Source organism: Mustela putorius, unplaced genomic scaffold (genome assembly GCF_011764305.1).
Source record: "Mustela putorius furo isolate JIRA1106 unplaced genomic scaffold, ASM1176430v1.1 tig00000129_pilon_pilon_pilon, whole genome shotgun sequence".
NCBI classification, from domain to species: Eukaryota; Metazoa; Chordata; class Mammalia; order Carnivora; family Mustelidae; genus Mustela; species Mustela putorius.
The window spans coordinates 52,199,202-52,223,825 of NW_025421290.1; the positions used below are offsets into that span (position 1 = coordinate 52,199,202).

Consider the following 24,624-nt stretch of genomic DNA (forward strand, 5'->3'; position numbering starts at 1 on the left):
CTTCACCCCACCTGTGCTCTCTCAGAGCCACACTCTCTGTCAGACAAATAAGTAAAATCTTAAAAAGTAATAAAAATAAAAAGGCCTGTTGTGTCCTGCATAGTTGCACGAGAGCCCGTATTTAAAGAAACCGATGCCAGTTGCCTCTTGAGAGTAGAAGTGGTCGCAGCATGCTTGGGGCCGGACGCAGAGGGTGGCGTGGGCGTGTGCCGTGTCCCACTCCGGCCCGAGCCGCCGGGGGGCCTCCGTGCAGCCGGCATCGCAGGCCGGCTCCTGCGGCCAGAAGCAATGTCAGTGGGAACGCTGGTAAAACAAGCCAATAAAGGAGAGAAGATGATGTTTGAAAAAAGTCATTAAATCCAAAATCAGGTGAGGAAAGACAAGAAAAGGAACAGATGAGACACAGAAGCGCGGCCGGAGGCTGGGTAAGCTCGGTCCCGCCGGGCGGAAGCAGACCCGGCGCTTCGGTCAAGGCCGCTCCGGCCGGAGGCACTCCGCTCACACCCGCCTCTCGCCTGCGGAGCTCACCTTACGTGCAAAGACACAACACCCCGAGGACCATAAACCCCATCTCCCAGCCGGCATCCCTGGGCCGGCAGCTTCTGGAGAGCAGGCCCGGCCCGGCCCCTCCGAGGCTCCGCAGGGCAGGCCCGCGGCCACGAGGTAGTGCGTGCGCAGGTGCCGCAGGGGTGGGCCGTGCAGGTGCGGAGCACGGTCCGGCTGGCCGGAAGCCCCTGTGCCGGCGAGAGTGGCTGTGGGGATGTGAGCCAGAGGTGGGCGGTCCGGCCGGGACAGGATAGGCCCCCGGGAGTCGTCTGAGGTGCCGGCTCATTGGCGCTGCCCCCCCCCCCCCCGCTGAAGTTCGGGGCATTCCCTCATTCCTCCGCTCCCCCCACCTGAGATGGGGTTGTGCCGTGTCCAGACCCCTGACTCTGACCCCTCTCCTGGGACCAAAGCATCCCCGATCACCTGTGGGGAGGGGCGGGCCGCCCGACACCGAGTCCAGGCCCCTCCCTCCCCGACTTCCACAGCCGCCCACCACGGGCAGCCACTGTTTTTGCTCAGAGTTTGAGGGTAACAGAAGGGGGTCGCTGTACTTCCCGTGGTGGACTTTTTTTTCATTTCTGCATTAAGCTGTGTGTTAAAATGTAATGATCTTAACCATTTCAAGTGTGCAGCCCGATGGCACCAGTTGTGTCCCCAGCCTGTCCCGTCGTCTCTGGACTCCGCCGTGCGGATCTGCTCTGGCCATTCGACGCAGCCTGGCCCCGGGCACCGCCTCCGCTTTCCCTGTGCATCTCACTCCTCCAGGGCCCCCGTGTCCGTGGAGCCCTCGGGTCTGTCCTCTTCCACTCCGCGTGACATCCTCCGGGTCCGCCGTGACGTCGCAGGGGCCGGGAGGGCCGCTTCTGGAGGCCGGCTCCGGGCCTGGGAGTGGACGGGCCGTTTGGCGCGTCCGCTCACCCACACCGGACACTCGGGTTCCATCCACAGGTTGGCCGCTGTGAACTGTGCGGCAGGGACCACAGGGGACGGATCTCTGCTTTCAGTCCTTCTGGTACAGACCCAGAAGTGGACTTGCCGGACTCTGGCCCCTGTGTGCGGTTTCTTGGGGAAGCGCCGGACCGCTGGCCTCAGCAGCTACACCGTTTCACCTTCACACCGGCCGGCGCGCAGGGCTCGGACCTGATGCCCGCGTTCGTAAGCGCGGCACGAGGACGTCTCTTACCTCCAGAGCACCCGTCAGGACGTCACGTCTGGTGCGTGTGTGTGGTCCCAGGAGAGCTGTGCCCTCGTGACTGGGGGCTGCTCCGCATGTGCCCCCGACCTGGCATTCCTCACAGGCGCTCCCTCCGGCAGAGGAAGGCCACCCTGCCTGGAACCACCCGGGGGTCAGGAGAGGGAGGGGCCCGCACCCCCACCTGCAGGCCCATGCCCCAGGACCTGTGAATGGCCGGGGCGCCCCGGCCACACCTGCGGCGGGAGCCCACGGGAGAGATGAGGAAGCCAAGGCTCCCAGGCTCCCTCCGCTGAGCTGGGCTGGGCAGCGGGCTCCTGTCTGCGCGGAGCAAGCGGCCACCAGGGGGCACTGCCGCCCGTCCCTTGGTTGGCTGGGTCCGGTGGGGCGCTCCCCACTCCGCTCCCCAGCAGTCCGACCGGCCGTGGGATGCTGCCAGGCCTCCTGGGCTGAGGGGGGTTCCCGGCTGGGCGCGTGGACAGCCAGGGCATCTGCCCGCCCTCCCTCGCTCACGGGGACAGGCTGATCGCGGCTCCCCCAACCCGCGCCAGCCCACACGCTCTTTGACCCGCCACCCAGCAAAACGAGCCAGAGCTGAAAAGCAGTGTTTATTGAGGAGTCTGGGGGGAAAGTCTTGTGATAGTAAAAATAGTAAAGTCGAATGTAAAAAGCGCCCTGGGAGGCATGGCATCCAGCCTCGAGGCGCGGAGGGTGCGCCATGGCCCCTCCCAAGGGGCGCTGGGCGCACAGCGGGCCAGTGAAGCTGCGCCGAAGGACGGGTGCTACCTGGGGACACCGTCCCAGTGAGACGCCCCTGAAGGGACCAAAGTGTGGGAGGGGCTTTCTGGCCACTGTGATTAAAAACCCCAAAATACAAGTGAATAGCATAATACACAGCAACGGGCTGCAACCTCGTTCCTCTGCCTCCGGGCGAGCCCGGCCTGGCCTGCCCCAGGGAAGGGACCAGGCCTGCGCGCCACAACCAGCTGCTGCTGGTGCCCCCAGGCCGGGCCGAGACAGCTGGCGGGAGGGATGCAGGGGCCACAGGCAGGGCACCCAGACCCCCACCTGCACGTGGCTGCATAAGGTCCTTGACCGTTTCCTACGTGACTCTAATCGTTCTGAAGGCCAAGGCCGCGTCTGGAGACGGAGATGAAATAAATTAAAAACCCCGCAGGACGTCTTTCCTCGGAGGCCGGCCGCCCGCCCACAGCATGAAGCATCTTCCATCGCCGCCGGGAGGAGGGCGTGGTTCCTCCCACACCCAGAAATCACCCCAAACACACACGGTCCCGCGAGGCTTCCTCCCCGTCCCCTGCAGCCGCCAGGAGCAGGGCAGCCAGCTGGCCTCCCTCAGGCCGTGCCGCTGGCCGAGTAGGAGAACTGTGGGAAGTGGGGCCTCCGCTCGCTGTCCTCGCCCTCCATGGTGTCACCTGCGGGCAGGCCAGAGGGACGCTCAGATCCCGGCACGGGGAGCATGGCTACCACGCATCTGGAGAAACCGAGGCAGGCCCTAAGGCTCGCCTGCCAGACCCTCTGCCTGCCTGGGGCCAGGACGGTGCCCTCCACCCCCATCACCACCAGCACACACCAGGGACCATCCGAGGCCTCGGAGAGAAGGAAGAAATAAGCCTGGGGGTTGGCCGGAGGTGACACTCCCTCACCTTGGTCGGGTGGCGTGATGGTGATCATCTGTGCCGTGAACTCCTCGTCGAAGTACCGGGTGTCCGTCTCCGACGTGACCTGGGGCTTGAAGGGTGGACTGAGCTGCGGAACGACGCGGGGGCAGGTTAGGCTGTGCTCCACGGTGCCCCAGGCCTGAGCCCCCTGCCCCCCGCCCCCAACAGGGAAAGATCTCCAGGCCACACTGAGGCCGTGGAACTTGGCTCCACAGAGAGACACCCAAGGGAGGGTGGCGGCCTGGAGCCCTGCAGACATGCCCCTTCCCCAGAGGCAGGCCGGCGTCGCAGGGGGCCCCACAGCCCAGCAGCTCTGTAGGGCCCCAGGCAGAAGGAGACAAACCCAGCTTTCTTCACTTTCTTTCTGGCTCTCTTATGAGGTAAGATGAGGGACGCCACAGGACAGGGTGGGCGCCCAGCCCCGCCAGAGCCTGCTTTCCTGACCACGGCCACTCAGCCTAGCCACCACGGGCTCCCACTTTGAGAATTCAAGATAAAGGGACACTCCCAACCCCACCAGGACCAGTGAGTGGCACTCCCATGCCGTGCCGTGGCTCGGGGGACCATGGCGGCCCTGGGAGAGGACCCCAGTAGCACCCCGACAGTGCTGGGGTACAAGGTGAGCTTGGTATGCTGGGCCCTCCCTGCCCAACTTCCCACGAGGAGAGGAGGCCAGGCCTATCTGCAGAACGGGGACAGGACAGGTCCTGAGCGCAGGGCCTGACTGGTCTCCTTTGAGGCTCAAGGACAGGGGCACAGCCGAATCAGGCTGCAGAGGTTGCGTGGGAACTCTGCCCGAGCCGGCAGTGGGAGGAGGGCCCCGCAGGCAAGCACCAGCCCCCGGGCTCCAGGGCTGCCCTGCACAAGCTAGCAGCGTCCCCGGTCAGCGGTCGCTGGGCAGGGGCAGGGCCAGGGAAGTGGACAGGAGCTGGGCAGGGCGTGTGGCCGGCAACGGGCCTGCACAGGGAGAGGACGGAAGCCAGCTGGAAGTCTGCTCGGTGACAGGGTGCCCAGCACACCCCAGGACGGCCCTCCTGAGCCTGCCGGGCTGGTCCTGTTCCACCCTAAGCCTGCAGCAAAGGGAGGGAGTGGGGGAGCAGAGCTGGTGCCCCCACATCCCCGCCGGGGCACCCTGCTCAGGGAGCCATGCGGACCCAGCTCCTCCCCACAGGGCTCCGGAGGCAGAGCCGGGGGCACAGCCCGGCCCCCAGGGATGGGAACGGGGAGGCGCTGGGGCGCCAGGCGCCCACCCACCTTCTTCTCATACACGTCCTGCCACACGATGCTAGCGAAGAAACGGTGCTGCATGATCTCCGTGGCGTCCTCCGGGCCCCCTCCAAGCCTGCGGGGACACACCGGCTGCCGCTGCCTGCCCGCCCGGCTCAGGAGAGGCCTGCCCCCCATCGGGCTCTGGTGCAGTGCAGGGAGGGTGTGGGGGTGGGCTCAGAGCCGGGGCCACGGCCGGGTCCTGGGGCCACAAGGGTACGGCAGCCCCTCTGGGGGGGCCGTGGACAGGCCGTGCCCCCGCGTGCAGAACACGGAGGAGGCAGGCACTGCCGGCACGGTGGGGTCTTCCTGAGCAGCTCTGGGAGGCTGGGAGGTCAAGGTGCCTCTCTGGCCGCAGCCGGCCTGGCCGAGGACGGCACACATCAGCCATTGCTGTGGCCTGGAGGCGGCCCCGCTGTCCCGAGGGGAAACGGGGCCGGGGCCGCGCGGCTCACCTCTGCTTCGGGTCCTTCCGGAGCAGCCCCGACAGCAGGGACTTGGCCTCGGGGCTGAGCGTGCGCGGGAAGCGGAGCTCCTCCATGAGGATGAGCTCGAAGAGCTTCTCGTGGTCCTGGTTGTAGAAGGGCAGGCGGCCGCACAGCATCTCGTACATGACCACGCCCAGCCCCCACCAGTCGACCGCCCGGCCGTAGTCGTTGTCCTCCAGCACCTGGGGGCGCAGGGCCGCGGGGTCACGGGCCGCCTGGGGGCGCGGGGTCCCAGGCCGCCCCAGGGGATGCAGCAGGGCGCACCTCGGGGGCCAGGTACTCGGGCGTCCCGCAGAAGGTCTTCATGGTGGCCCCATCTTTGATGCCTTCCTTGCACAGCCCGAAGTCGGTGATCTTGACGTGCCCGTCCTTGTCCAGCATGAGGTTCTCCAGCTGAGGGGCGGCCTCCAGGTCAGCCCCAGCCCGCCCCGCCGCCCCCCAACCCCCGCCGTCCGGCCCGCCCACCTTGAGGTCGCGGTAGACGACGTTCTTCTCGGAGTGCAGGTAGTGCAGGGCGGACACGATCTCGGCGCCGTAGAAGCGGGCCCGGTCCTCGGGGAACACGCGCTCCCGGGACAAGTGGAAGAAGAGCTGCGGGGCAGGGGTGTGAGGGGCGCCAGGCCGCAGGGACGCCCCGCCCCCGCGTGAGACCCCGCGGGCCTGACTGCCCCCGCCCCCCGCGGGCCCTGTGCTGGCTCAGGGAGGGCCAGCCCCAGGCGGGCGGCGCAGCCACCCTACCTCGCCTCCGTTGGCGTACTCCATGACGAAGCACAGGCGGTCGTGGGTCTGGAAGGAGTACTTCAGGGCCTGTGGGGACACGGAGCTGGTGCCCGGACCCCGGCCCGCCCAGAGCCCCAGCCCCCACGGGCCGATCCCAAAGGAGCAGCTTGGGCTCCGCACCCAGTCTCAGCCGGCTGGGATCACAGACGCCAGCAGGTTCTGGGGACAGTGAGGAGGCATCCCTGCGACCCCCAGGCTCCCGGCACAGGAGGCAGGGCAGCAGCCAGACCCTCCGCGAGGCCAGGACGCGCCCAGGGCAGAGCTTCCCAGCCGCCTTCCCACCTCATGGCTCAGGAGGCCTGGCTCAGAGAGGAAAGGCCCAGGTGACCAAGTCGTCCCCCCAGGTGAATGACCCCAGATCTAACCTAGCGGCCAAAAGGAGCCGCATTCACGGGAAGGCCAGCTCCTGACTTCAGGCAGCAGGACCAGCCACGCTGCACGGCGTCCGTCCCCACGGAGAACCCGCAGGAGGGGGGGTGCCGCTGCCGGGCCAGAGGGGCAGGGGCTGGTGTGCGGGGACCCCAGCGTCTGTCCACCGTGACGGGGGTGCTGCGGTCACGGGGCTGCGCGGAGGGGGAGGGAAGGACACGCAGCCTGGACATGAGGAAGGGGGCGAGCGGACACAAAGGAGGCGAGACCAGCATAATGAGTGAGTCCGGCAAACCATCAAACCTCGTCGGGATGTCGGCTGCTTCTCGGAAGAAACCACTTTAATGACCAGACACGTTGGAGAAATACAGCCTTTCTCTGCTCTGCCCCTGCTCTGGGCCAGGCAGTCCCCTTGGAAGAGGACGCCACACTGAGCAAACGGTGACAGGGCCTGGAGCTCCCGGGGAGAGCCCGGGTGGGGGCGGCCATCTGTCCTCCATGCCGACGGGCCTGTCCACCCCTCCGGGAGCTGCCTGAGCCTGGGATGCTCACGAAGGCTAACAGCATTGCACGCGCCCCTCCTGGGCTGAGCAACCCCCCGGGACAGGGACCCTCCACACTCACTCCAGCCTCGGAGCAGAAGCAGCAGGAAGGTGGTGTGTCCAATGGGGGGCGTGGGGGCCTGCCAGGGCTCGGGCAGCGCAGAGGGAAGACTCGGGGCTCCCATCCCATTTGCTACCCCACCCCCGCCCAGCCTCGGGGGCCTCCGTCCCCAGCCTGGACTCTGAAGGACACCAGCTCGGGGGCAGGGACACAGGCACAGGGCCTCCAGGACTCACTGTCAGGAACGGATGCCTCGAGTTCTGGAGAACACGGTTCTCCGTGAGCGTGTGGGCGACCTCGTCCTGGAAGACAGGGCCGGGTGAGCGGCCCGCCCCCGGCCCGCCGCAGCCCGCCCCCAGCCGCCCCCAGCCCCGCGCCGTACCTTAGCCACGATGACCTCCTTCTTCAGGATTTTCATGGCGTAGTAGCGGCCCGTGGCCTTCTCCTTCACCAGAATCACCTTCCCGAACGTGCCCTTCCCCAGCAGCTTCAGGTACTCAAACTCATTCATGGTCTGCGGGGCGGCGGGCAGTCGCCTGACGTCAGGGGGGCCCTGCCCCCCCAGAATCCCGCCTCCCCGCCCACACGGGGCTCCCTGGGGGCCACGCGGGGGGGACGGCCTCACCACACGGTGCTTGGGCTTGGCCAGGGACACCTCCATCTCTTCAGCCCCCGAGTTGTCGCTGGGCGAGCCCGACCTGAAGTCCATCATCTCCTCCTCCTGCCTCTTGAGCCCGTCGGCCACCGTCTGGATGGCGGTCGTCCACTCCTCCCTGCAGGGCGGCAGGTCAGGGCCCGGGAACGGCCTGGATGCTGGGGACACGGAAGCCCTGCTCCCCACACCCCGCCCCCACCATGCCCGTGGGTCAGCCCCGTACCGCTCCTCAGGGGTCTCCACGTGGAAGGTCCGCTCGATCACCGTGGTCCACTGCAGGCAGCGGATGATGAAAGTGTTGGGCCGGGGCCGCTCCGTCTTCATCAGCTGGCATTCTGGGGGGCAGAGCTGGCACATGAGTGCCCGCACCCCCCCCACACGGCCCACCTGCCCCCCAGAACCCCACCCTGGGGCCACGGGAGGCCCACTCCAAGCCCTGGCTCCCCTCCTCGTGCAGTGGGGCTGGGACACCTATTCCCGCCCAGGCGCCATGCTCTGAGCAGTGAGGCGCCATGCTCTGAGCAGTGAGGCGCCCCTGTGGGGCCAGCTGCTGTCCTCTGCCTCGGTCCTTCGGGCTCTGAGCCTGTGCCGCCAGCCAGGCCACGGCTCGACGGGCCAGACATTGAGTGCGGGCGCCCCAGTGAGGGGTGGGCAGGAGGGAAAGCATCTGGGCCCTGAGCAGCGACCCCCTGCTGTCTTCTTGCCCACCGCCCCCCAGCAGTCCCGTTCCAGGGCAGAGGCTGCTGGTGACTCAGCCTTCAGACAGGCCCCCTGTCCTGGCTGCAGGCAGCTGGAGCACACGACCCCCGAGGAAGCTGCTCGGGCTGTACTCCCCCTCACTGGTGACACCCCTGCCCCCCCAGAGGCTGCTGATTCCAGACAAAGAGCCAGAACATGCACACACACGGGGAGCACACAAGCACACACACACCGGGCACGGGCGCACACACCTGGAATGTGTGCACACACCGGGAGCCCAGAGACTGTGGGGATGCACCAGCCCCGAGGGGGAGGCCGTCGGGGGTGCTGCCGAGAAATCCTGGGCCGATGCCGGCCCAGCCTGTGTGAGCGGAGAGGGAGCCCAGGGCCGGCGCAGGGGCTTCTGGTGGTCCAGCACCTGGGCCTTGGCCACCCCAAGGGGTCCCGCGTGGGCTCAGCAGAGTGTAAGGAAATGGCCCACCAGGGCTCTGCACCAGAAGGGGGCTTGGAACCAGCCTATGGCGAGGTGGCCTGTGTCAACGTGGGGGTGGGGGACCCGGAAGCCCGTGGTCTTCTCTGCCCTGCACCCTGCTTCCCACTCGCTCATCAGAGACCAGGTCTTCCAGCGTCCAGGTGCCTGGCGTCCGTCTCAGAGCCTGGCTTCTCGTCCCCTCGCCCCCACCGTCCATCCCCAAGGAAAAGCCCCTCAGCAGAGGCCGCAGCCCGGCCACCTCCCTGTCTGTGGCTCTGCACCTTGGCTGGGGCTCCAGCTGGCCTGTGTGGCCTGGCCTTAAGGCCCCAGCCCCTCCCCCACCGCTCCGGCCACTCTCTGGACGGTGCCTGCCTCCTGCGAGCCTCCACAGGGTCCCGTTCGGCCCCCCTGCACTCTGCCCATACCGAACTCTCCTGAGGACCTCGCAACCCCTGCCAGCAAGGTGGCCCACGCCCCAGCCCCGGCGCCGAGGCGGCAGTGGAGGGAGCCCACGCGGTCAGCAGGCTGCAGGGGACGCTGGTGCCTGCCTCTTTGTCTCCCTTCCCCCGGGACCCTTACTCCATCCGCGTCTGTGGAAGCCTGAGGCTGGGGGCGGGAGGGAAGCGGGGCTCCGTGGGCTCCGTGGTGAAACCTCCCTGGGAGACCCCCAGGCTGGGAACTCCCCGACAGAAACCCCTGGGGCAGGTACATTGGCACCGGTGCACCCTGGGAAGATGGGCAGGGCAGCCAAGGTCCGGGGGCGCCCCTGCTCAGACCCTGGACCAGAACCTGCCCCGGGCCGCGTGGGCAGCGGGACTGGGAAGGCGGAGCTAGCCAGAGCGTGGAGGAGCCCAGACGCCCCACTGGACACTGCACTCCGGCATCCCAAGAGGGACCTAGGAGGCCTGTTGCTGCCTGAGTCCCTCCCTCATGCTCCCCCCCGACTGGGCCTGCGTCCCAGGAAGTGCCAGGACAGAGCCAGGGGCCGGGGTGCCTGGACCAGAAACAGAGACCAGGCCAAGGCCCACTCGGCTGCGCAGCACCCCCTCCACACCCCCCGCAGCCCAGCTCTGTGTCCGGCGCTCCCCAGCCCCAGAGTCACCAGCCCTTGGGACTCAGCTCAGAGAGCTCCCACTGGCCAGAACCGGCCACTCACCAGTCCCCACGGGGACTCAGGACCAGCCCTGCCCCACCTGGTCCCTGGCCACCGCTGGGCCCAGGGGATGTCAGTGCGGGGCTGCTGGGCCCAGAGGACTCCTGGCACCCTGGCCACCTGTCTAGCCAGGGCCAGCCCCACGCCCAACAGCAGCGGACCACATCCCTGCGTGGCCCTGGGCACTCACGAGCCACAGAGAAGTTGTTGAGGGGGGCCTCCCGCTGCTCCACATCCTGGGGCCGCTCCTTGTAGCCGGTGAAGCTGCCGTCGCTCTTGAGCAGGAAGTACCTCGGCCGCCAGGTTTTGATGTACTCCCCTGAGGACACCCAGAGGACACCCAGGCAGTGAGGGGCTGGGCCGCCGGCCCTGCTCCCCACCCCCCAACGCAGCTCCGGCTCTGCAGCACGCCAGACACTCGCTGTGCCTGAGCAGACAGGACGCCCTAAACCCAGGCCCCTACCCCTGCCCCACCCCCAGCATGGAGGGCAGGCCGCCTGCCAGGGCGCCGGGGCTGAGCGCTCCCCACCCTCCTGGGGCCCCCAGTTACTGCACTGACCGGGGCCAGGGGACTGCCCACCACAGCCAGTCCCTGGCCTACGGGTTGGAGCCTGGCGTCCAGAACTGAGAGGACAATGGCTGAGACTTAAGGCCCAACCCCCGGGGCTGGGCACCAGCACAGCCCCTCACCACCCTGCCCAGAGCCCCAAGGAGAAGCCAGACCCTGGAGGTGTCCGTGCGGTCCTCGGGCTGCGAGTCCCAGCCCTGACCCCCACGGCACACTATGAGTTACCCAGGTACATGGGGAACTTTCCCTAAAGTTTCGCCACATCAGCCATAAACAGGCGTTCACACTTAAGAACCAGAGCAGATGTCCTCTGCGATATTCGGGCGACTGTCATTTTTCATACTGACACCCAGAAAAAAAATGTTTCATTTACATTTTGCCGAGCAAGGAATTTGAACAACAACGGAGAACTTCCTAATTAGACAACTGCTTTATCACGGGGGCCACTGGGCAGCAGGTGGGGAGGGGTGGGGTCCCCACGCTCTGGGTCAGGCGTTCCCTCCCAGCTGAGCCCCAGGGGAGGGGGGTGAGCAAAAGCCCCATGCTGGACCGGGCGCCTGTGCTCCCCGAGCCTCACCACCCAGCCCCTCCTCCCACGGGCCTCCGGCCGTGGCCTCTGAGAGCCAGCCCTGCCTCTGCTCCGCACGGCGTGCCGCTGTAGGCCCAACGCGGCCGGCTCAGGGAGCACCCGAGGGATGGCCAGCAGTGACCTGCCCCATAGCCCAACAGCGTTCAGTGGGATCTCCGGCCAGCACCGCCAGCCCGGGAAGACACTGGGAAGGCTGCGGTCCGGTCTCATGTGGACGCCGCTCCTGGGACGCCCCCCACCCCCAGACACCCCTTCCCTGCTGGTACGGCGGGTGGGCAGGAGCGGAGCAGGCTCCGGGGGGGCTGCGCGTGGCCCCCCCCCGTGCCGTCCCGGGCCGCTTGCTCCCACCCGCCTGCGCGCCGGTCTGGAGCTGTCGGCCCCTGATGGAGTGCTTCCCTCCTGCCAGCTGCCGCTCCCCGGGACGCTAACTGAGCGGGGAGACTGATGCGCGCCTCGCCCGCACAGACCCCAAATCCATCTTGATGCACCAACTGCCACCAGCCCCCACCGTGCCCGCACAGCCCCCCAGCACCATGCCCCGTGCGTGCAGTTGGGGCATGTGCGCCTGCCCAGCAGCACCCACGTACCAGAGGGGCCCTCAGTTTCCCCGCTGGGTCCAGGATCCCTGGAACGGGGGTGCCGGTGCTGCTAAGGAGCCACAACTCACCCCGCACCTGCGGTCTAGCAGCCTCTACCCCCTCCCCCACTCCAAGGCCAGGAAGGTTCTGGAAGCCAGAACTGGGGAGTGGGGGCGAGGAGGCAAGGGAGCAACACTGGCAGGGACGAGGCGGAAGGGCAGGCTCGGCCCCAGCGGAACCTCGGACAAGGGTCCAGGAGGACAGGCGGGGACTCTGCTGGGCCCTCCGCCAGCCCCAGCCCCAGGGCACGGAAGGGGGGACCATGGTAGGTCCCCAGCTGCCCCCCTCCCCACCTGTGCCCCACATGGCTGAGCCCAAGAGCCACACAACACACAGGGGGGACGAAGGCCCAGGGAAGGTGGCCTCACTCGGCCCCCACCTGGGCAGCTGGGCCCACAGACCCCCTGGGGAGGATCCCCCGGGGAGGCTCCAAGACACACAGACCCCTTCTGTCTGGCGGGGTGCACCCCAGGGGCCACCTGGGGCCGCTGCAGTTCCAGACTCATCCTGGGCTGTGGCCTGTCTCTGAACGAGTCCAACCCAGGCCCCAGAGTCCTGAGGGCCTGGGGTGACACAGGCTGGACCCTGTGGGGGCTGCAGCCACCCCTGGGCCGAGGCACCGCTGTCCTCAGCCACAGGACTGCAGCCATCGGCGTGGGGCGGGGACGCCCACCATCCAGGGCTACTGGTGGGAACCCCGGCACCTTCACTCTGGGCAGGGACAAACGGAAGGCCAAGCAGGCCCGTCAGGCCACGACTCCCTCCACGGGGCTCTGCGCCACTCCTCGGGGGACAAACGCCTGCCACAGCTGGGGGAATCTCCTGGCGGCCACCTGCGCGCAGCGGGAAGCAGCCTGGCCGGGACCCAGGCCCAGGGCACGTGTCTGGCCCCTGCCCTCGCAGCCAGAGCCCAGGACCCCCAGAGCGGCTCTCCATCCCCACTTCCTCCCCAACCTCCCCACGCCAACGTTTCAGACCAAGGCCTACACAGGGTCTCCGCAGAGGCCCGGACCAGACTCAGAGTCCCCTGCACACCGCCCAGCAGCCCAGCCAGGAGGACCCCATACCTGCTGCCACAAGCCAGGAACCAGGGTGAAACCACGGGCAGGCGCCCCTCCCCAGAGGATCTCTACCTGGGGAGGCAGCTTCTCCTTCAGCGCTCCGCGTTCTCTTAGAAGCCCAGCCCCAGGCCAGGGTCAGGGAGGGACCCACACTGCCCCGGGCCCCACAGAACCACACCCACCCACCCCTCGGGGACCACATCTCGCCCAGCCACCAGACCAGGGGCGCGGGGGGGGGGGCCTCACGCCCTCCTGACCCCCTTCACTCCCACACGAGGGCGCCCGGGGAAGGGCCCCAGCTGGGGTGGAGGCACGGCGTGCAGGCTGAGCCAGGGTCCTAGTTGCCCAGACCAGGACTCCCCTAGCTCCTACCAACCCTCCAAGGCCCCTCGGCTCCCAGCACCAGCCCCTCGGTGTCCCCTGTGTCATCCACCAGGAGGGACCTTCCAGTACCCCACCTCATCCTGGCAGCCAGCTCAAGCCTAGAAAAAGGCTGGAGGACCCCAGAAGAAGGGGGGTTCTTTGTTAGCAACCCTGGCCCCCCAGAGCCCAAACCACACTGACAAGGCAACACGGCAAGAGCTCAGGGACAAGACAGGCAGAGGCTGAGGGCCTGTCCCCGCTGTGGTCCCGGCACGTGTCCCAGGCCACGCTACGGTCAGGGCACCCCAGGCAGAGGACCTGGGGGCTGGATCCCAAGCTGGGGGCAACCCAGGGGTCCCGCCACAGCCCGGGCCTGACGCTCCAGAGTCCTCTACACCATAGGGGTCCCGGCACGCTACCCCCCACCCCCAATTTGGCTGCCACGCCCTGAGCTCCACGAACATTCCCTCCAAGTCCCTGGTTCTTGGGGAAATTGCTGGATAAACACTTTGCCGCGGCAGCGGTGCGGGCGGCTGGCAGGGTGCCAGGCAGCACCGAGCTGTTTCTCCACAGCAAAGCGAGCCCCAGCAGGCCCGGGGAGCAGGCGCCAGCTGACAGCGGCGACCGTGCGGTCCCCTGCCGCCAACACATCCATCGCGGGCCGACAGCTGCCGGGCGCCCATTTACCTTCTCCAGCACAGTGAGCAAACGGCCCCGCTGGCGGCCGGCGGCGCCCATCCATCCCGCCCGCCAGGGAGGGGGCAGGCAGTGGGCGGGCACGGGCCATCCCAGGGGGCCCAGCCTGCCAGGCCTCTGCCCTTGTGCGAGCCAGGGTCCCAGGTCCCCACACTACCAGCAGGGCACTAGGCCACAGAATGACACCGGAAGCCAAGAGTGCCCTGGGGGTGGGGGTGGGGGGGTGTCACAGCCCCACTCAGACAGGCCCCAGCCCGTGCACCACACCAACCCGCCCCCCGAGGCGGAGGCTCTCCAAGGGCAGCATCACGGGTCTTCCCGGAGGCCGGGCTCGGACGGCCATTGTGGCTGAGAGGAGGCAGCCACTCCGTGCCCAGCAGCACGGCGACACAGGGAAGACAGATGCTCCCCTACCGAGGCCCTGAGCCGGGCTGGGCCTGCCCCTAGCCCACCATCGCACCCGGCCCTCCCCTCCCAGAAGGCCCCCCTGGCAGGGCTCATCATGCCCACCGGCCACCTGGGGAAACTGAGGCCCAAGCAGGGGACTCTCAAGGTCACAGAAGGTGAGCAGAGACGCCGGGCCTGCTGTCCAGGATGGGCTCACTCCAGACCACCAGCTAAGCTCGTCGGGAGTCTGGTTCTGCCCTCCGGCAGGCAGGCCCCCCAGTCAGGACCCGAGACACACAAGTGGACACAGGAGCACAGGGAAGGCCCTGGGGCCACGCCCCGCCTCCCTCCTGCCGCAGACACATCCCCTCTGCCCGGCCACCGCGCAGCATCTGCAGGCAGGCAGGAGGAGGGGCCTCCCGGAGCCCCAGGCCGGCTACCGCACGTCCACATCCCCCCAGGATGTGCCCCCGTGGCTTGGTCCCACAGCCTGTGCCCACCCCCACTGTCTCACTGCTAGTCTCCTGCCCTTTGCCCACATCCCGGCTCACCCAGAGGCCCCGCGGATAAGGCCACGGCCCCCCTGCCCTGGTGCCCCACGTGCTATGCCCTGCCCACCCCCCACCCTCTCCCCATTCCAGTCTCCCTTGACCAACTAGCCACTGGGCCACCTGCCACACCTGCCCTCACCACAGCGGGGTTCAGGAGACTGGGTTTCCAAGACCAGGGGCAGCCACAGCCACATTTGTGCCTGAACAAGCATCCCGGGGGCTGGGAGGTCAAGCGGGCAGCCCCCAGGCCCATCAGTCCCCCAGCGGCCCTGTATCTGCGGGCCCTCGGGTCCCAGGACTGGGTCCCAAGACTGGGGCTGCAGTCTGGGGGCCCACCTGCGTAGAGACCCTACCCCAGAGCACCAGGGCCAGCAGCAGCAGCACAGAGAAACCCCTCCCCAACCAGGCCATCAAGTCTCACGTCCCCGAAACAGGGGTCTAGTCCACTATTTCTGAAGGCTAAAGAGACCCCCTGAGGGCGGCAGAAAGGGGAGCAAAGGCCGGGCCCAGGAGGGTCGCGCGGCTCCCAGCAGCGGGCTCGGGGCTCGCCTTGCCCCGTCCACCCTAGCCGGGAGTCCCAGGGTCTCTGCCAGCTGGTCAGAGCCAGAGCTGGGCCTGGGGGAGGGGGCCTGCCCCGCCAAGTGGAGAGGAATGGCAGACTATCAGCCCATGGTGGGGTGGCCCCGGCGGGTGGGCACAGAGCCACAGCTGCAGGCTCTGGTTACGGGCCCGTAGGGACGGCACTGGCCCCAAGCCCAGCGGGGTGTGCCCGGGCAGGAGGGACGCCAGCAGCGGCCGAGCCAGCTCCCACCCCACGCTGTCCCACGGCACTTCTAGGAACCCGGCCTGGTGCAACCCAGGCCGGTCTCTCCTCAGAGCTGCTGAGGAGGCGGCCCGGCCCCCTCAACCCAGGCCCCAGTGTCCCTTATGCCACAAGGGCACCGCGCTGCCTAGGGTCATCTGGAGGGAGCTTAGGCCTCTCCCTAGCCTGCAAGGAGCCTGGCCCACCGCAGGGCTGCCCTGCCCAAAGCGCATGCCACAGCCACCTGCTGGGGCCGCCAACACAGGCCAAGGGACCAGGGTTGGCGGGTGGTGACCCTCACGCCCCAAGCGAGTCACCCCAGCTTCCTCTTCTGTTGTTTGTTCTGCACGGAGAACCCAGCACGCTCACAAAACAGGAAACAGCCCCCAGCGACGGCGGCCACGGCCACGGCCACACACCAGGGCCAGCAGGCCCTGGAGCACACGTCCAGCCCCAGGCCCGCCTGCTCTGCACCGAGCTGCCCCAAAGGCTAGGCCTGGGCTCCGCCAGACACAGGGCTCAGCAAGAGCCGCCTCCTGGGCCAGGGGCTGCCATAACCAAAGCCATGGCCACCCTGGTGTGCCCTGGACGGGTGCTAGGGCCGCCCCGCCCTCCAGCCCCGGGCACCGGCTCCGGGGAGCCAACACGCGCCCTCGCTGTTCCCACTGAGCCCCCTGCTCTGGCGAGGCAGCCGGCGGCACTCCGTGCAGACCCCAGGGCCGCTGGGGCCCAGAAGTGCGGTAAACAGGCGCCTGGGCCTACGTCCCCGCATCTGCCCAGCAGAGCTGCCGCCGCTCCGAAGGGGAGCAAGGCCGCCTCCACGTGGGGCCACAGAACTAGGGATGGAGGAGGGCCTGTGCCACCAAAGTGGAACTGCCTCAGAGCCACATGAGGGACACAGGCAGTGCCATGGCCACGACAGGAAGCCGGACCTTGCCACAGCTGAAGGAGGGGCGGCGGGAGACACCACAGCCCCAGGGGCCCCTCCCCCGCCAGGACCCAGGGGACCGACACAGCCTGGAACCCGAGGAGGCCAGACCCCCTCCACGTGCCTGCAGATGTCACCAGTGACGCACCCCCATGCCAGCGCCAGGAGCTGAGTAGCCCCACTCCCACAGGCCAGCTGCCCAGAGGGGCCGGGCCGGCCTCATGGTGCTCTGGTGAGGACGTCCCCCCCAGCCGCCCGCTGGCCTGCACCAGCACGGGGTGCCCGCCCAAGGCTCCCCACCCCACCCCAGACCCCTTCCTCCCCTCTCCTGGTCCACCTGGCCCAGCCGGCCGGTCCGGGGGTGCGGAACACCCAGGAAAACCCCACGAGCCTGGCTGGGCATGCAGTGCACATGGGCACATATGCCCCGATAAATCACAAGCTGAACATCCAGCTGTGGGCCCAGGGGCAGAGACCCCCAAACCAGCTGCACAGACGGAGGCCATGGTCTTCGCCTAGAGCGGTCTGAAGACAAAACCAGACGCCACAGGCCAAGCTCAGCCAGACCAACACCCTGGAGCTCACCTGCTGCTTTCAAAGTGCCGACCCGTAAGTCCCAGGGGAACACCCAGAAGGGACCGAACACTGGCCCAGCCCAGCTTCTGCTGAGCCCTGGCGGCCGGAGCTGGGCTTGCTGCTCCTTGCTTGGGGCATCTGCCCGTCACTCAGGACGCAGGTGTCAAATCACCCAGCTCCGGCGCAGGAAACCCGCCCATCTCGGGGGACCCCTGTCTGCCCAGCCTGCCTCCAGCCGCTGGAGCTCACTCCCGGGGACCAGCTCCCCAGTGCACAAGCTGGGACACTGAGGCCCGGCCTGACTGGCCCACAGAACAGGCCACTGCTCAGCTGGAAATCACCACCCAGGCCGAGCTCCCCACCGCCCACGGCGGCTGCTCTGGCCCAGGGCACAAAGCATCGCGACACCCAGGAGACCACCCAAAGGTCACTCACCACAGATGACGCCCACCTCCCCAAGGGGAGCAGGACACCCTCTCTCCTGGCCTGAGGCTGGGGCCAGACAGCAGGGCCTGGAGGCTGATGAGGCTGCTGGACCCTGACTTAGGGCCCCGATAAATCACAAGCTGAACATCAGCAGACCGGTCCCCACCACCATTCCTGTCACATACACAGGGACACCAGGGTCCAAAGAGCTCAAAACAGATTTGCAGTTACAAAGCAGCTAAATCACATTCAAACTCAGCTCTGCAGACACCCCACTGGGCACCACCCACGTACCCTACCCCCAGCGCCTTCAGAAGGCAAGTGCCCCGAGTGGCAACTGGAATTCACCCAGGCCTCAGAAAGGCCTCCCCGCCCCAGCCTGGCGGCCCGTGCACGTGCCGGTGACTGGTCAGTCAACCCGCGTTTGCCAAGGACGGAGAGTACCGGTCCCGGGGCGGGCCGTGGGCGTGTGCTGCTGCCGGGCCCAGAGAAAAGGCTTGGGGCCAGGCCAAGGCGGAGGGCACCAAAGGGGTCTATGAGAGGAGGCGGGCAGGGCGGAGCCAGCAACGGGGCTGCAGGCGGGAGGCAGGACTCCTGGGGCAGCAAGGAGGGGCGCGCGGTGGGGGAGGCGATCCAGAGGGCCGGTGGGCGCAGGGGTGCTTGGGGAAGCTAGGCGGAAGGGCTCCCCGCGGGCCACAGGGCCTGGAGCCTCCTCACCTCCGTGTCAAGGCTCAGTGCGCTGGCGTCCCTACAGCTGCCAAACTGAACTCTAGAACACGCCGCTGACCACATCCTCGATCCTGTTTCAAGCCCTCGGCAGCCCCCGACCCCTCACCCCGTCACCTCTCACCTCCCCCTGCCGCTCCTGCAGGCCCCCAGCCTGCTCTGCCAGGGAGCTCCTGTGCATCCTACAAAACCCAAGCTGGTGACACCCGCCTCCGCCACGCCTCTGCCACGCCTCCCTGTCTGCTCCCTCTGGGGCCAAGACTCCCCCTCCCAACAGCCCGTGGGGTCCTGAAGCGGGGATGGGGCACCCTCCAGCCATCTGCCGGAGGGCACACGTGAGGAAGTAGCTAGCTGGGGTCACCACAGCTTTGGGAAGGAGCAGGTCTGGAGGAAGAGGAAGTTGGGGGGGTTGTCGCTGAGCCCTACCCTGAAGTAGGAGGGAGTCACCCGCCTGGGCACCTGGACCGAAGCCTATCCAGCCCCCACCCCTCATCCCCACAAAGGACAGGGCTGTGGAGCAGGGGCTGTGGGCAAGGCTACAAAGCAAGGGGCCGAGGCCACGGTTTTGGCCCCACTAGGCCCCGCCAAGCCCCTCCCTGGGTACAGAGCCCTCAGTGCGGACAGGGGAGGCTGGACGGGTGCCGGGCTCAGGCCACTGACTGCTCCAGCACAAACACAACCCATGCCGGGCCCCTGGGTGGCGCAGGTCCCCCGGCACCCCCCCACCACCACCACCAACTGCCTTCCCAGCCCAGGCCTGAGGCAGGCACCAGGCCAGGCCCAGCAACTCTGCCCTGCCCTCAGGAGCCCTCAGGCAGTGCCCCGGGCCGCCAGCGAGCCAGGCCTTGGACAGGCCCCAGTGTCCTCACTGCCTTCCAGGAAAGCAGGAACGGAGGCAGCAGGGCTCTGCGGCCCAAGGGCCCTGGCCAGACAATCCCCGTGCGGCCCAGGAACGCCTACAGGCTAGCTCCAGGCCCCTGGCCCCTACCCGGCCGCGAGGGCACTGACCTCTCTTGTGCAGCCAACCCTCCTTCACGATGGCCACGTCGCTCATGGCGCCCAGTTCCAGGAGCTGCGGCACCCCCAGCGCCACTCACGGTCCCCTCTCGGCAGTGTCGCCCTGAGCCCAGCCGATGTACCCAGCGTCTGGAAGAATCGAAGGGAAGAGTGTGAGGCGGTGCCCAGCTTGGGGCCACCCCTCCAACCCCACGGTGAGCCCGGGAAGCGCTCTGCACCTAGGGTCCCATTTGGGGCCCCCTTCCCACATGGCTGGCCCCGCTCACAGCCCACAGAGCTGCTGCCGCCCCCCACTTGCTTCCACCACAGCACCTGACGGAACATTCACGTGATTCCATCTGCTCCCTGGGGCCAGGCCTCCCCTGCCCCTGGGGTGCAAGCCCCCTGCCATCCCCTTCTGACCCCCAGACCTCAGCCTGTGACACATCATGCATATGCCTTTGTACAGATCACCCCCATCCCCAAAAGGCCCTCCTCCCATATTCCAGCCTCCATAACCTGCCACCCCAGCAGAGGCCACCTCCTCCAGGCAGCCCCTCTGACTGCTTGGCCTGCCCAAGCCCCTGCTCTCCCTGCCCACGCTGCAACCCCCCGCCCCCACAGGCTAGGGTGCTCGGAACAGGACCAAGATTCCTCCTTCTTGCCCCAGACTAGGAAAGAAGAGAAACTCAAACACAAAGCAAGTAGGGCCAGGAGACTAGTCGCCTGGCGCCAATGAGAGCCCAGAGCCCTCCAGGGTGACATATAAACCCCTCCCTGAGAAACCCCAGGACCCTCCTAAACCACAGGAGCCCAGCTGTTCTGAATCTGGCTCATTCATAGGGCCAGCATGTGGCAGGCATCCCTGGTTTTGCCAGGATCAGCCCTGGGGACAAAGAAAGGTTCAGATGGGTCCCGTCTGTAACCAGCACCCAGTCCCAGTGGTTACGAGCCCATAATTACAGCATTCCGGAGGCAACAAACGGGGGGTGTGCGGTCCACCAGCAGCCTTCTCCTGAACACACACTTTGGCCATTGAACCAGAAGGGCCCTTCCCATCGCTCCCTGCTGGATGAACTCCTAGGCATCCCTCAAAACCCAGTTCAAACATTGCCCATTCTGGGCATCCCAGGGAAGAGCGCTCCTCTGCTAGCCCCACACACAAGCACTCCTGAGGGCAGCAGCAAAGACCCCCCTCTCCGACCCCTAGGCAAGGAGGACCCCTGAGGACCTCCCAGCATGGATTTTCCTACAGCTACCTAGGAGTTCCTGGGCAACACACTTCACTGGCCTCCTGAGGCAGGGGCTGGGACCCAGAGAAGGGCCGCTGTGCACAGGTCGTCCTAGGCTGAATTTAGTAGAGCAGGAAGACCCCACTCCCCCTGTCTCCTGCCAGCCCAGAGAAGACCCACTCTGTCCCAGGAGGAACGGGCCTAGTGAGCTCAGCAGGCCATGGGGCAGCGACAGGCAGCAAGCAAGATGGAGGAAGGAAGACCTCCAAGGACAGGGCTCTGTGCCCCTGCACAGCAGAGGGGGGACCTAGGAGGGGAGGAGGCCCCCTCTGGTGACACAAGTGGGTGTGGCCTGGACGCAGAGGGCTGGACCCCAAGACCTCTAGATGTCCCCCCCCACCCCGCCTAAGCAGGGCCTGCTGCTGACAGAGTCGGACAGCTGGCGAGCCCCGTATGTAAAAATATATCTGTGCTCACGCGTGGGGTGGTGCACACCGCAGAGAAATCAACAGACCACACCAGCGCCTGGGTTGCTGCTGGGCACAAGGCAGAAGGGACGGAGGGTCCCCTTTCCTCACGACCACACTGCCAGCGCCTTTACCATTAAAGTGTGTCAGTGCCGTGATTGTTTACGGAACAACTTACCCAAAATTTGCTCCAAACACTGGTTTGTGAACAGCATGTTCAACTGGGGGAGGGCAGGGAACCCAGACCCCCGTGCACCCCCGCCCTTCACTTGGCCCAGGGGCTCAGAGCAGGCAGGGGTAGCCTGGAGCAAGCCTGGGGGGGCCCTCTGGCTACAGAGCACAGGCCCGTGCCCCCTACTCTGTCCACCATGGCAATACACAGGAACCAGTCGAGCCGGTGGGCAAGTTCACCAGTCGACCCCCCACCTCCCAACCTGGGAGGCAAGTCCCAGCCCCCCGCCGGGCCCCAGCCTCCGGGATGGGCTGGGCAGCACCTCCAAAGCCCACCCAGGTCAGGAAGCAGTTTCGGCCGGAGGGTCGCTAGCCCTTCGGGGGCCGGCCCGGCACCTCGCCCTCGCGCACAACTTCTCCTCCAGGAGCGAAGGAGGCTCCTTCCAAGGCCCACCCACAAACCTGAGCGACGGCGGCGGCCCCTGAGCACCCACTCCGCGCGCGGCCGGCCGGCCCGCCGCGTCCCTCGCCCCTGCCCGGCCCGATCGGCCGCTTCCCCAAGGTCATGAGGGAGGCCCGGGCCGCGGCCCGCACCCCCGCCGCCGCCGCCGGCCCGGCCCGGCCCCGTGCCCTCCCCGCCCTGGCCGCGCTCGGCCACTTCCTGCTCCGCTCCTCCACCCCGGCTGCGCGCAGCCCGCGCCCCGGGCCCCGCGGCCGGGAACAAAGCGCCGGGCCGCGGGAGGAAATCCGGGCCCCGGCGGCGGCGGGCGGGTGCGCGCGGCGGGGCGGGCGGGGACTCACCGGGCGCCGCGTCCGGGCCGAGCGCGGGCCTAGCCGGGCCGCGGCCTCCGGCGCCCTCCGCTCGGCATCCCCGCGCGCCCTCCGGGCGGGGCCGGGCTGGAGGCCGCGGCGGGCGGGCGCTGCTCGGGCGGGCCTCGCGCGCCGCCGGGGCCCGGTGCTCGTGGCGGCCGCCGGCTCGCGTCCCCCGGCTGCGCTGCTGCGCTGGCCGCCCGCCGCGCTCGGTCCCGCCGCCGCCCGCCGCCCGTCCGCCGCCGCCGCCGCCGCCGCCGCCGGCCCGCCCTCTCCCCGCCCCGCGCCGCCCCGCCCGGCCGCCCGCCCACATCCGCCTCCGCCGCCCGGGGCGCCCCCGGCGCGGCCGGGGCGAGGGCGCGGCGCCGGGAGCGCGCGGCGGACGGGCCGCCCACGCTGCCCCGGCCGCGTGCTCCCCGGCCTCAGTTTCCCCGCGCGTCCGGGGCGCCGGCGCTGCCCGGCCCGGTTCCGCCGCGGCCCTGGGGGAAGGGCCGGCCGGGGACGATCCCCGGGCTTCTGCCTCCGTGGCGTCGGGGGTGGGGGTGGGGGGCAGTGTGCCTTTCCAGAGGTGCCCCAAGTGGGAGCCCCTGCCGTGGGCCGGAAAGCCGTGGAGATGACCCCAACAGGCCCAATCCGAGCACCCTGCCAAGCGAGCGGTCCTGGGGCCGCGTGCAGGCGGCTGGTGGAGGTCAGGTGCGAGCGGCCTGAAGGCTGGCTGCAGTGCACAGGGACAGGGAAGGCTGCGGAGGAAGGGGACACAGGCCCCTTGTGCTGATGGACGACCTTGCCCTGGGAGGGGCGCCCCACCCCTTGAAAGGGGCTTCCAGGAGCTTCCCCTTGCCCCTCAGGAACACAGGGATGATCCTGCAAGAGGAGATGGGAGACTTCGCGGGGTGACAGAGGGCTGAGAGGCTGAGGAGGCAGGAGGACCCCAGACCCCTCCGCCTACAGATTCCCAGGACACCGCAGAGGACTCCCCAGCCTGACTCCTCCCTGGGCCCTGCTCTCCCCTGGAGCCAGAAGTTTCTCCAGCAGCAGCCCCTCCCCCTATCCCTGAGGCCTCCAAGTTGACAGGGACCCTTTTGTAAAAGGAGGACTCCTGAACGTCGCCCTTCTGGGGTGGGAGTGTATTTTGTGGGGTGGAGGGGGGCATTTTTGTTCCTCATTCAGGGTCAGAATTCAGCCTGGAGGGTAGAGATCCTTCTGGGTCAGAGGCAGATGCAGCCCGGCAGAGCGGCTCACCAAGCATCTGCGCCCAGAACTGGGGCTCCTGGCAGACTTGCTGTGGCTCCGGGACAGAGTTCTACTCCTTGGAGAAGGACCCTCCCCTCCTCAGGGGGCACCCTCTCCTCCGGGAGGTGGCTGCCAGTTCCTCCCCTTGGCCCCACCTCCCCTCTCCCCAACCCAGCCCAGGACTCCCAGCTGTGACTGAGTGCCCCTCGCCATCCCCCACAGGGCCCTGCCTCCAGGGGGCCCAGTGAGAGGCCAGGATGACTCAGTCATCCATGCTTCTGGGGCCGACACCTGCCCTGAGGCCACCCGCCAGCTGTCCCACATCTGTCCACCCCTTACCCTGCAAACCTTCCCCGTGGGCCCCTGGGACCCCTCAGGAACGGTCCCAACTACCCACCGCCCTCCCAGGAAGAGGGTCCAGACCCGCCCCCATCCTGGCCAGACAGGGCTATGGAGAAGGCCCAGGGCAAGAAGAGACTGGGGTGAGGGGTCTGGGCAGGTGTCCTTTCATGGAAGACGTGGTGGCTCCCCGGGCCTTGCGGGAGCCCCGCGGCCATTTGAGGAAAGGCATCTTGGCCAAGGGGCCGCACCGTGGGGGTCCGCAAGCTCCCTGCTGACCCAGGAGGCCTCCCCACAGCTCAGCATGGAGTCTGGTGCCCACCTAGTACCTTGAGACCCGCCGGCAGCCCCATGCCCCACCCCTACAGCCCCCCCCCCGTCCCGACCGCACCTCTGTGGGAGCCCACCCTGTGACATGGGGGCAGCCCCGAAGGCAGGGCTGACCCTCTCCTCCTCTGGAACCTTCCCCTTAAGAACATCCGCCCTGCACCTCAGACAGAATGACGAGATGGGGACCCAGTCCTGTCAGCCCAGCCTGGCCCACGCTGGGGCCTCTGGGGAGCCCCTTGACCAGATGTTTGCAGCCAAAACTGCTGTAGCGGTCTTGGGGAGGGTGGCCTCCTCCTACCCCCACCCCCACCCCCCCCACCCCCCCGCCGCTGGAGCTCCGGGGCCTCGAGCCCTGTCACCTTCTGCAGCTGCCGGCCATCGGGCAGGCGCAGGCCAGCACCCCCGGCCGCCGCCGGGGCTCAGCGGCAGCTGTGGGGCGGGGCCGGGGGCAGCTCCCAGGCCAGATGGCCGCCTGGCCAGCTGCGTCCAGGGAGGCTCTGCCGGCACCACCGCGGCCGCCTCCCGTCATCCCGGTGTCCGCGACCTTGTCTAGCCAGAGAGGGGATGCTGGGGGGGGAGGGGTGGGCAGCTCCCAAGTGCCATTCCAGGGACTTCTGGGACAGCCCCTCCTGGGGAGTGGGGGGGTGGGGACAGGGGCACTTAACTCAGGCCTTCCCACCTGAGAGGCACAGAGTGGGGGGGGCTCCCCAGCAATGACGGCCCTCCCCCCTCCTCTAGCTCATCCCTACCTGGGCGGGCCTCCCAGGCTCCCACCAGCAGTGTCCTAACCGGCTTCGCCCGTCTCCACACCCCGCAGCCTCGGTCGGGGCCCC

The 24,624-nt window shown here is 68.1% G+C and overlaps 1 protein-coding gene across 1 annotated transcript; it reads right to left on the minus strand.

Annotated features, from left to right (window-relative positions):
* Positions 1-2,333: 2,333 nt before the first annotated feature.
* On the minus strand, positions 2,334-22,109 carry AKT1 (AKT serine/threonine kinase 1). Its single transcript, XM_045074538.1, has 14 exons — positions 21,881-22,109; positions 19,222-19,359; positions 10,093-10,221; positions 7,802-7,913; positions 7,549-7,696; positions 7,306-7,437; positions 7,160-7,225; positions 5,910-5,978; positions 5,637-5,762; positions 5,436-5,564; positions 5,139-5,353; positions 4,672-4,759; positions 3,403-3,505; positions 2,334-3,171 (listed from the first exon to the last, which is right to left on the minus strand). Exons 2-14 carry the CDS (start codon positions 19,265-19,267, stop codon positions 3,092-3,094), a joined length of 1,443 nt encoding a protein of 480 aa, XP_044930473.1. The 5' UTR covers positions 19,268-19,359; positions 21,881-22,109; the 3' UTR covers positions 2,334-3,091.
* Positions 22,110-24,624: the final 2,515 nt, after the last annotated feature.